Source organism: Jaculus jaculus, chromosome 2 (genome assembly GCF_020740685.1).
Source record: "Jaculus jaculus isolate mJacJac1 chromosome 2, mJacJac1.mat.Y.cur, whole genome shotgun sequence".
Classification (NCBI taxonomy): Eukaryota; Metazoa; Chordata; class Mammalia; order Rodentia; family Dipodidae; genus Jaculus; species Jaculus jaculus.
The window spans coordinates 110,733,250-110,745,138 of record NC_059103.1 but is presented as its reverse complement, the minus strand read 5'-3'; the positions used below and the strand labels follow the sequence as shown (position 1 = coordinate 110,745,138).

General features: G+C 38.8%; 1 protein-coding gene across 1 annotated transcript; it reads left to right on the top strand.

Moving 5' to 3' along the window:
* Nucleotides 1-216: 216 nt before the first annotated feature.
* Nucleotides 217-11,590, top strand: LOC101608514 (integrin binding sialoprotein). Its single transcript, XM_045144155.1, has 7 exons — nucleotides 217-337; nucleotides 3,295-3,361; nucleotides 3,460-3,510; nucleotides 3,606-3,683; nucleotides 8,087-8,149; nucleotides 9,981-10,142; nucleotides 10,604-11,590. Exons 2-7 carry the CDS (start codon nucleotides 3,308-3,310, stop codon nucleotides 11,072-11,074), a joined length of 879 nt encoding a protein of 292 aa, XP_045000090.1. The 5' UTR covers nucleotides 217-337; nucleotides 3,295-3,307; the 3' UTR covers nucleotides 11,075-11,590.
* The last annotated feature ends 299 nt before the right edge of the window (nucleotides 11,591-11,889 follow it).

Genomic DNA, 11,889 nt, shown 5'->3' with positions numbered 1-11,889 from the left:
TTATATATATTCGGAACTCAAACTATTCATCTTCTTCTAACCCTTCAATTAAATTCCACAATGCAAACCTCTTGGCACTAGAGCCACGTTTCATGTTTATTCAACTGAGCCTGTGTCTTGAAAGTGTTGAAGTTTGGGGGTTTTCTGGTGAGAATCCACATTCTGACATCACTTTGCCATGACAGTGATTGGCTGTTGAAAAGCAAAGCAGGGTTTATAGCCAGCAAAACGAGTGAATGAGTGAGTGAGAACAGAGGGAAGAATCCGTGCAGCTCACTTTGGTAGCCAGGACTGCCCAAGGGTAAGGTTTCATAAGACACCATCGGGACTGCCCAAGGTAAGATTTAATAAGACAATTTCATCATCTTACAGTCAGATACTTCACATTTACCTCTGTGGACTTGGCTTTGAATTTTTATTGAAATGTGGGTCTTATTACATTGTGCACAATGGTTGTGTAACTTAATATTAGCTTGCTATTAAACTTGTTCCTCTAATTGCAGATTGTTTCCAACAGGCTAAGCTTGTTAAACTAAACATGTGAATAACCTGGTAATACAATGAACATGAACTAGAAAACTGCTTTCTGATTTCTATTTCTGTATAGCGTAGCCAATTGTTTTTCTTACTCTGAAGTATTTAAGGTAATTTGACCAAAATACTATGTTGCAGTTGTAAATCTGCCTAGATATATGCATTTTCCATAAATTATGCCTAGTTTGTACTTCAATAATGTATTGTGTCTTCTCAATATACTGTGCATTAGGTTTCAAAGTGTTAATGACCTATAGCTCTAAAATCAGTGTGGAAAATATATTTGAGAAATAGATAATTTTGGTAGCTTTTTACACCCGTACCAATAATAACTTGTAATTAAATCCTCCAGACTGAGTTGTCTGAGTTAGCCTGGTCACTATAGAGGTCATTGTTTTTTGATGAATCACAGAGTAAATAAAATGAGATTTGTGTAGGTAGCCAGCTACTGTCTTCATAAATCACTTGTTTCTTTTTAAATAGTATTATCCTTGCCACATTTTAATTCTTGTTATTTTATGAGGAATTTATGTCATCACAATTATTTCTTTAGTTGTGCATATTTAAGTTTCTAGCTCTTTTTATAAATATTGCAAACGTCTTCATAAAGTTACAAAGCAACAATCTTCCTGTTTGCTGAAAAAAATCAAAGTATCATCAAAAGCACCCAATTAAGAAGCCATTCAAGTTTCATGTGTGTGTGTGTGTTGGTTTTCCAGGGAGGGTCTCATGTCACCTAGGCTGGCCTCAAACTCGATATGTAGCCAAAGATAACTTTGAATTCCTGATTCTCCTGCCTTCACCTGCCAAAAGCAAGATTATAGGTTTGTACCACCTCAACTAGATACATCCAATCCTCTTTTTGTTCCATGTGTATGTTTGTGTGGTGTGTTGTGTTTGTGTGTATGCACATTCATATGTAAGTACACATGTATGCATATGTGTTCAGAGGCCATAGATTGATGGGCAGCGTTTCCTCTGTGACTCTCTGCCTTGTATATTGCGACAGGGCTTCTTGCTTGAATCCAGTGGCTAATCTAGCCTGGTGATCCCATGACCCCACCTCTCAAGTGCTGGACGATAGGCAGGCTGCCATGCCCATTTATACTTACATGGGTGTTGGGAATCCAAACTCGAGTCCTCATGCTTCAGTAAAGGCTTTACTGAGTGTACTACCACACAGTACCCTATATTCAAGCTTTGTAAGCAGTTGGCCCACCTTTAGAGACAAAGGCCCTTGACTCCCATGCATTTATCAAAAACTGTAATGCTATGGGCTGGAGAGATGGCTTAGCAGTTAAACACTTGCCTGTGAAGCATACAGACCCCAGTTCGAGGCTTGATTCCCCAGGACCCACATTAGTCAGATGCACAAGGGGGTGTCTGTGTCTGGAGTCCATTTGCAGTGGCTGGAGGCTCTGGCACACCCATTCTCTCTCTCTCTCTCTGCTTCTTTCTCTCTCTGTCTGTCACTTTCAAATAAATAAATAAAAATGAACAAAAAATTTTTTAAAAACTGTAATCCTAGAGAGGACTATAAGGAAGTATACATAACCCATTCAACCATATCAAATAATGCATCTTAGGATCCAAGACAGTTTCTCTAGGCTGCATGCCTTACTCTGTGTGGCTTCTAATTGAGTATCACACACTCACTATAAGAAGGGATGAACCTTGAGTGGTGAGGAAGAAATCCGAAAATCTACCTGTAGAGGATAATGTGTGGCCTGGGGTTTGTGCATTCTAAATATTTCTTTTCAAAATATATTTATGGGTAAATTGCCAGCATCAATACACATTACTTCCAACATGTTAGTAAACTGTCACTGTGGAAGAGGCAACACTGTAAGTGAGCAGGCATTAGTAATACTAAGCTTTCTGCTCTTTGTTCAACTTCTAGATGATAGAGTTGTTAAATAGTGTGTCATAGTAGAATAACTTTAAGATAGGGTAAGACTTCACTATCCGCTTTTACATATGATAAAACTAGCTGAAACTGGAGATTTTTCATGGCTACAACTGTCCCAAACTGCTCAGAACTATGCCCACTTTGACAGTTATAACTCTAATTGCTCCATAGAATTGAATTCTCCCTCTGTGTCTGTCACTACTACACTGAAGAAACTCAATTCATACTATTACAATATCCCACAATACCCAATGAAAAACTCAAATGGAGCTGTGGTAAAACCTAATATGAGGAAATTTTTACAATTCCTCAAGGCAAGACTCTAAATTAGCCTTTTCAGTGTCATCCTTAGCCAAGGCTGTTAGGGGTTAAATGTTATAGGAGCAGTAGTTCATACATTATAGATCCTTCCCCACCTCTTTTTTCTCATTCATTTACCTTCATATATGTACCCCACCCCAAGTGCACACAGACTTTCTCACTTTCTCCCTCACACAATACAAATATAAAGTATTCCAAATATTCACATGAAAATGACTCCTACTCCACAGCAAAGCAGGCTAAAATCAAATAGGGATCTCAAGGCTATGTAAATAGATAGACTTATACAACTTAACTGGAAAGAAAAAATTTTAAATCAATGCAATTTGATTTTAGTGCTTTGAATCCAACCAAGGACTTCATACGTGGTATACAAAAACCTTACTTGAGTTATACTTCTCCACCCATATATTTGGTTTTAATTAGCCAAAATAATAATTTCTCAATTAGAAATTAGAACAAATTAAATAATTTATGAACAAAACAGTTATATACTTGGCTTATTAATTTGATCACTTCATTAATTCCAGAAGCAATCACAAAATGAAGACTGCTTTAATTTTTCTCAGCATTTTGGGATTGGCTTGTGCTTTCTCAGTAAGTTCCTTAATCTAAACCTACAAATTTGTATATTTTAACTTTATCTTTTTATATAAAGCAAAGTATAGATAATAATTGAATATTCTTTTGAATAGATGAAAAATTTGCATCGAAGAATCAAAGTAGAAGATTCTGAAGAAAATGGGGTAACTAACTTTACATACTCCTCTAGTCTATACCCACTCTAGATGTTTTAGACATTAAACATCAGTATAACATTTTATTTGTTTTATCTGTACAGATCTTCAAGTTCAGGCCACGATACTATCTTTACAAGCATGCCTATTTTTATCCTCCTCTAAAACGATTTCCAGTTCAGGTAAGTATAAAAATTATTTCTCTTCTCACTCATTAGAATTTAAAGGGGATCAATTTTAATATCAAAACACTAAGATTAAACTCTCAATACAACTCACCCAGAATGACTGCTTACTAAAGGAACCTTGTATTTATCATAACAACCTGTGTTTTCTTAAAGCACAGAGACATGAATACACAGGGTAGAAGCATTTGTGCCCACTCTAGAATGACATACTATAACCAAACAGCTTGAGTCCAGATGTTGTAGCTGCATTGCTGTCATGAGTAAACCATTTTATCAGCTGCTAACAGTGACACCCCTGATAAGTTCACAACCTACCATATTATAGTTGATTCAGTACTGGGGTTCAGCTGTTTGACATCTGACAATTCAGTTCTCTAACTGAGCTGTGTGATGGGGAGAGCTCATAAACACCATAAACTTAAGACAAAAATGAACTTGGTAATTGGTTGTTATTGATGATTTCCTAAACTGGTACCCTATGTAGGTGGCAGAGTGGTAGGTCACATATTATAGTGTAATTATGAGGAGAGTATGGCCTGAGAGCTGCAGGAGAAAGAAAAAGTCATAAAATGCACTAAGAAGCTGATGTGAAAAACAAAACATCAATAAAAATTGTAAACAGAAAGGGAAACTAACTAAAAATTAAAAATAGGACTTTCCATTTTTGGTGAGTTATGTATGAAGAGGGTCTTTGAATGCTGGAGGGTGTGGTGTTGATTTTAAATATACAACAAGCCAAAATGTCACTATTTTTGTGACTATACAGTTTCAATCCAGAGCAGCAATTATACCCATTTGACCCAGGACTCCTGAGACATTGAGAGCAGTTGGGGTGCTAAAGATGCTGCTCAGAGCAGTGGCTTGGCATTGCGTCTCTCCATATGTCGGGCTGACCCATCTCTAACTCATGCAGTGATAGGAAATGATTGTCTTCAAGGATTCCCAGCATGATCCTAATTATGGGGAATTTGCGTGACCACAGAAACATGAGCATAAATAATACAAGAGTTGTGGGTTTTCAGAATTATCTTCCATTCTTTGGTTCACCTCAGGCCCAGAAATAAACAGTACTCATTTAGAAACTTGTTTTCTTTTTTAAGTCAAACAGAAATGGTAATAAATTCAAGTTCCTATCTAGCTGGCCAACTTTTTTTGAAATATCTGATATAACCATTTCCACCCAGATATTTTTTATAGCCATGTATATGTGGTCCAGTTAAAAAGCCCATATGGGGCTGGAGAGATGGCTTAGCGGTTAAGCGCTTGCCTGTGAAGCCTAAGGACCCTGGTTCAAGGCTTGGTTCCCCAGGTCCCACGTTAGCCAGTTGCACAAGGGGGCGCACGCGTCTGGAGTTCGTTTGCAGAGGCTGGAAGCCCTGGCGCGCCCATTCTCTCTCTCTCCCTCTATCTGTCTTTCTCTCTGTGTCTGTCGATCTCAAATAAATAAATAAAAATTAATTTAAAAAAAAAAAGCCCATATGGGCCAGGTATGGTGGCACATGCCTTTAGTTCCAGCATTTGAGAGGCAGAAGCAAGAGGATCGCTGTGAGTTCAAGGCCAGCCTGAGACGACATAGTGAATTCCAGGTCAACCTGGGCTAAAGTGAGACCCTACCTTGAAAAACAAAAGAAAAAAATACATGTATATGTATATGTATGTATATTTATTTGGGCTGAAGGGGAAATTACAGTTGTCCTTATTTATAAACACAAAGTTAATATATATCTGGTACACTTTTTTGCAAATTATATACAAATAGGTCTATCTCAACATGTAGAATTTGTAAGGTAGTATTTTTTTTAATTGATTTATTTATTTGAGAGAGAGGGAAGAAGAAGAAGAGAATGGGCATGGCAGGGCCTCTAGCCTCTGCAAATGAACTCCAGACACATGTGCCACCTAGCGCATGTGGCTTATTTGAGTACAAGAGAATCAAACCTGGGTCTTTTGGCTTTGCAGGCAAGTGCCTTAACTATTAAGCCATCTCTCCAGCTCAAACGTAGTATTTTAAAATAAACAAAATATTTCTTCAAATATAATTGCCTGAAATGTTTATGACCTATTTTCCTACGTTACAAAGTCTGATTTCTCTTATTTTGTGTTTAATATCCAAAATTGTCACATAGATCACAATGTATTAAGCTTTATTGGCTTTGAAATACATGTTTTATTCAACAATTCCGTGGTGCCGTACAATCATTTCTAAAATACCAGTTTGCAAGTATATATCATAAGGATTGCTAAACAGTTACTAAGCCTATTATAGTTTATCTGCTGGATTTTACAAAACATAAGCAAATTTAGCTATTTAAATTAAAAATGTATGTGCTATCATTAAAATAATAATTGGTTATTATGTCACCTTTTAGAATGCAAGAATTTCACTTTATATTTCTTTCTTCATATTTAATTATCATATAAACATTGTGAGTTTTCAGAGCTGTTTTTCATGAAGACAACTGTTTATTTTAATCTATTCTACAGCACATATCTATATAAATACATGAAAGACTTATGAAAGAATCAGAAGGGCTTCTAGATAAATTGGTAATAAGTAAAATAAAGGAAACACACACACACACACACACACACACACACACACACATAGAACGAAATGAAATACCAAACCTTCAAGGCATTCCATACAGCTTCTAAATGGCTCTCAGTGCAGACGCTAACTGAAGAGTAATTTTGGTTGAGTTAGGGAGAAAGCTTGAGTTAAGGAAGCAAGTAAAATATGTAAAACACTCCCACTGAGAAAAACATCTCTGATTATATAAATATACTTTCTTCTATATTTAATTTAACTAATAAATACAAGTAGGTAAAATATAATTACTTGCTTCATTCAGCCTCTGAGTGAGGGCAGGTTTAACTATTAAGGCAGCTGTAATTATCCTCTTTTCCACTCAGAGTTGTTCTTGGCTCAATGAGACAAACTTCCCTTTCCTTGGGTGGGTGACATGGTTCTCTGAAGAATGAAGCCAACAGGCATGGCCCTGAGATTCTTGTGCAGTTATAGTCTCAACATGCATGATATTTAACTAGACATCAGAATCAAAGATGAGATTTCCAGAGAGATGTGACAAAACATGAAGTTGCAATCTAGTGCCATTAGGTGTATGCATAGAGGAAAGGAAAAGTTGGTGTGGATTATCTGGATTATCTTTGGAAAAAGATCAGGAATCTCCTGTACTGTTTTGGAAGTTCTGATATCAAATGTTTCAATTGACATTTAAAACTAAGACACTCAGGATTGAGATATGTCTCAGTTATACAATGCTTGCTAGCATGGACAAAGTTTGATCTACAGCAGTAAAAAACAAAATGACAAAAACAGAAACCAGTAAACCTCATTTACATATATGTATAATTTATTTTGTATAACTTTTGTTTTTTATATAACTTATTTTTATAAGTTTTATATTTTGACACTTTTGTACATGTAAATAATGTATTTTGATCTTATTCCCAATTACTCTCTTATCTCCTTCCCACTGAAACTGTCTTCCCCATTTCACAACTTATATTTTTATATATAGGATCTGTGCTCTTATTTCTTTTCATTCAATTCTAAGTTCCTTAGAGGTATGGTACTCTATAAATCTCCTAAATCAAAAAATGAATACAATTTTATTACATATAATTCTAGTTCACATTTATAAATCTCTAAAATTGACTTAAATAAAATTGAAGTACTCAGAATGTAAATTCTTTAAATTTCTTTAAGTTAGATTATAATTTACAAATCTGAGAGCTCAGTATTTAAGAGAATCACCTAATAACAGGCTGCATTTCATAATAAGCCAAATCCTTGTCATATATGTTTAGTAGATAGAATTAAGCAGTGCAATCCACATTGTACTCCAAGATCATCTACATTAAAGTAGCTGAGGAAAATCATAGCTTTCCTGCATTTCTGATTTCTACTCTATAAAATTAAAAGATTGTACTTAATGGCTCATTTGTTCTTTCAGATTAAGACCATTTTGTGGTTTTTGTTAGTCTAATTTTTGCTTAGGGAATGTTTCGACATATTTTCAATGTTTGGGAGACTGGAAAGGAGGTATCTTAATTCATAGACTGGTCATTGTACAATACTTGTTTCTTTCCTTGTTTCATGCATACCCAGATGTACACATATCTTTTACTACCATTATTTTATTGACAATTTTTTTGCTGTATGCTCATATCTTTCTCTCTTTAATATGAGACCTGTTCTAAGTTAATAAATCAACCAAGCTGACAACACTAATTAGTGTAGTAAATATTTGTGTGTGTTCTATTTTATTTTAATCACCAGGAACTTTAAGTATATATTTATATTTTATATATTTAAATATACTTATTTTATATAAATTTATATATGTTTATGCATCACATATTGGATTTTTTAGGGAAATAGTGACTCTTCTGAAGAAAATGAAGATGGTGACAGTTCAGATGAAGAGGAAGAAGAGGTAAGAAATCTTGTAACCTTTTCATAACAAGCCAGGCAACAGGAAAAACAAATAGGAAGCTAGTATACTGTACTGTGGACTCAGGAAATAGCTTTTGCACCTTACTAGCTGCCCACAGCCTTCTATTTTGGACATAGGTGGCATGTTATTTAAGTTGCAGTCAAGTAAAATAACTTCTTTAAAATATGATTACAGTTTGAGTTAGAGTTACCTAGAAGCAGTACAAAAATAACACAAGTCTCCATTTTAAGTAGAAGAAGTATAAATCAGTTAAAACAACACAGATTATTGATATTTGAAGGGTAGAATATAATAGAAGACAAACAGTACTGTGCTTGCTGTACAAGCCTGAGGACCTCTGTTTGGAAATTTAGAACTCACCTAGAAACCTCGCATGGTAGTGTGTGCCTGAAATTCTATGTTGAAGAGGCAGAGATAGGCGAATCTCTAGGACTTGATGGTTAACAAGTCTAATCAAAATGGGGAGCTCCACATTCAGCAAGAGAGTATGTCTCAAAAAAATAAATAAGATGGAATGTGACTGAGGAAGATATCCAACATCAACCCTCTGCTCCCACCCCAGCTGATGGGCATGTGCACCCCCCCACACAACGTTCCTGTATCCATTCTAATATAAGCATGAACACCGCATACATGAACAAGCAAAAGCAATTATGGGAATACACATAATAAAATGATCATCAGTAGATCACTCATTGAAATTCCAGAAACTGAACATACGAGCAAAATCAGCATTCTATTTACATTGTAATATATTCTTTTTTTTAAAAAAAATAAGATTTATTTTTAAAAAAGCATGTACCTTACCCAGCCCCAACCAAGGACAACCACAAGTGTGACTTCTAGTAAGTTATTTTTATGAGTGTCTTCTACTGCTCTCAACTTGAGAGGGTCATCCACGTCATTCTGTAGTTAGAGAGTCCAGTCTTTCATTTTATAATGTGAACATACAAGTATTATTCTTTTTTTAATTGTTTGCTTTTATTTTTTTGAGAGAGGGAAAAAAAGAAAGAAAGAGAGAGAGAGAGAGAGAGAGAGAGGAAGGAAGGAAGGAAGGAAGGAAGGAAGGCAGGCAGGCAGGAAGGAAGGAAGGAAAGAAGGAAGGAAGGAAGGAAGGAAGGAAGAAAGAAAGAAAGAAGGAAAGAAGCAGAGAGAGAGAGAGAGAGAGAATGGGCACACCAGGGCACTCAGCCACTGCAAACAAACTCCAGACTCATGCACCACCTTGTGCATCTGGCTTATGTGGGTCCTTGGGCTTTGTAGGCAAGTGCCTTAACTGCTAAGCCATATCACCAGCCCTATTATTCTTTTGATAATGGGAATTTGGCTAATTTCCAAATTAGGAAATTTACAAAATGTGATGCTGTGAACATTCTTGAACTTCTTCTAGTGAACATCCTACAGTCCGAGATTAGTTCAATTTACAAATAACTGCCTACCCACATGAACAAAGGCAAAAGAATAAAATGTATAGATTATACCCAGCGTTCATTTGAAGATCTTAGTTTTCTTTTCAAGGTAGGGACTCTAGCCCAGGCTGACTTGCAATTCACTGTGAAGTCTCAGGCTGGCTTTGAACTCACAGTGATCCTCCTATCTGGGATTAAAGGCATACGTGAACAGAAAGCAGAAAGCTAAAGCACACCGCAGTATGATAATAGCCTTAAGTAGCTTTGAGTTGAGTTCTTGGAGCTGAGAAATGTACCCGGCGCAGTACAAAGCTTCCAAATAGGGTGGTTCAAAATCCGAACAAACTCGTGAGCTACCTGCCAGCTCTAGCAAGGTTTCTTACTATGGGTGTTTTCATCAGGAGACTTCAAACGAGGAGGAAAACAACGAAGAGTCTAATGGCAATGAAGGCGAGGACTCTGAGGCGGACAACAGCACGCTCCCTGCCACCACCCCTGGCTATGGAGAGGCAACGGCGCCTGGGACAGCGAGTGCGGGCTTCGCGGCCCTCCAGCTGCCCAAGGTAGTGACCCCGACCGCTTTGTTCTGTCCTCGTTTCCCCACTGCTATCAGACATGCTTGGCTTACCTAAACTTCCTGTGAACAAATGAGGGAAGTCTTTTTACTAGGTAAATTATCACTCCACGCTGTTAAGGTGACGACTTACATGATAACAGAGTACTAAGGACGGACCCAGAAACATGGCTAAAAGGCTCAGAAAGGGACCATTCAGAGGAGAGGAACCCCAGCGACAAGGCGGGCAGCAGAGCCGGAGAGGGGTGTCTCCCGGGCGCGTGCGCCTTCAGCACAGCGCGACGCACCCGCCTTTTCCTAAACGCACGTGCCCGCAGCTCAAACTGGCCTCTGCCACGCGCGCCTTCCGTGCAGAGTCCTCTCATGGATAAATGATAACCTCAAGTTGAAAGTTGTGCTCACCGAGATCTGGATTTTATTTATTTTTTTTCTTCAAACTTTTCCTTTCAGGCTAGAATTACAGGCAACAAAGCTACTAGGAAGGAGGAAAGTGAGGAAGAGGAGGAAGAGGAGGAGGAGGAGGAGGAGGAGGGAAATGAAGCAGAAGTGGAGGACAACGAGCAGGCCGTGAATGGCACCAGCGCCAACAGCACGGAGGTGGACAATGGCCGCAGCGGGGGGGACACCGGAGAAGGCGCCGGCGAGAGGGCCACCACGGCCAGCAGCGGGCAGACCCCCGCAGCCTGGCCCGCCACCCCTCTCCCTGAGGCCGATGCGAGCACGCCCCCACCGGCCGGCTCCACCCCTGCTGAGTACGAACAAACGGGCAACCACGAGTACGACCCCGGCTATGAGGTCTACGACAGCGAGCACGGGGAACCGCGTGGGGACAACTACCGAGCCTACGAGGACGAGTACAGCTACTACAAGGGCCGCGGCTACGCGGGCTACGAGGGCCAGGATTACTACTACCACCAGTGAAGAGCCGTCCTCGCGCCGCCCCATCCTGCCCTTGCACCTGCCCGCCGGTGCGAAGCTCCGCTCAGGAAGGTGCCGGGTAACCCATGCGCACGCACGGTGCAGGACGGTGCTACTGCTCCCGGCGACGCGCTGCAGTCGCTTCTGCGAGTAATCCTTCCCTTCCGCCCTCCCTGGTGTATCACCGAAAGGTCATGGTGAATCAGGTCCGCTTACCTAGCGCACACCCACTCCCATGAGCTCTGACTTGATGGAACGTTTTGAGGCTGCAGATCTATAAACTGTACTTGTAGTGTGTTTTCCCTCTTGCTAACTGCCTGACGGTACTTGGTGGGAGAGGCGCTTCTAAGGAGAGGCTCACAGACATTGATTGATGGCACTGTGTAAAACAGTTATGTAGTTCCCTCATCACATGACCTTTCCAATACTGTGTTTAGTTATTATCCTCATGAATTTTACGTGACCTGTTTTGTATAGTCTTTGGGTTTTATCACAAATAAAAATACAATACTTTATAATTAAAAAGAAAAGTGAGAGCTTCTTAATGCATGTAGGATAGCTGGGGAGGTGGCTCAGTGGTTAAAGGTGCTTTCTTACAAAATCTGTGGACCCAAAGTTCAACTCCTAAGCCACCCAAAATAAGCCATTTCATTTGAGGTCACAAGAAACCCTGGTGCAACCACACACACACACACACACACACACACACTCATTTGTGTAAATAATTTTTAAAAACAATGCATGCAGGCATAACAACAGAGTTAGGGGGCAATGCTAAATGCAAAAGCCTATTTCCAGTATGGTTTAAAACTTGGAGG

Excerpts from the sequence above, each read along its gene's own strand:
- LOC101608514 (XM_045144155.1), top strand. The coding sequence starts at position 3,308 with ATGAAGACTGCTTTAATTTTTCTCAGCATTTTGGGATTGGCTTGTGCT. Across the intron at positions 3,511-3,605 it reads AAGATTCTGAAGAAAATGGG|ATCTTCAAGTTCAGGCCACG; the intron begins GTAACTAACTTT and ends TTATCTGTACAG. Across the intron at positions 3,684-8,086 it reads TAAAACGATTTCCAGTTCAG|GGAAATAGTGACTCTTCTGA; the intron begins GTAAGTATAAAA and ends TGGATTTTTTAG.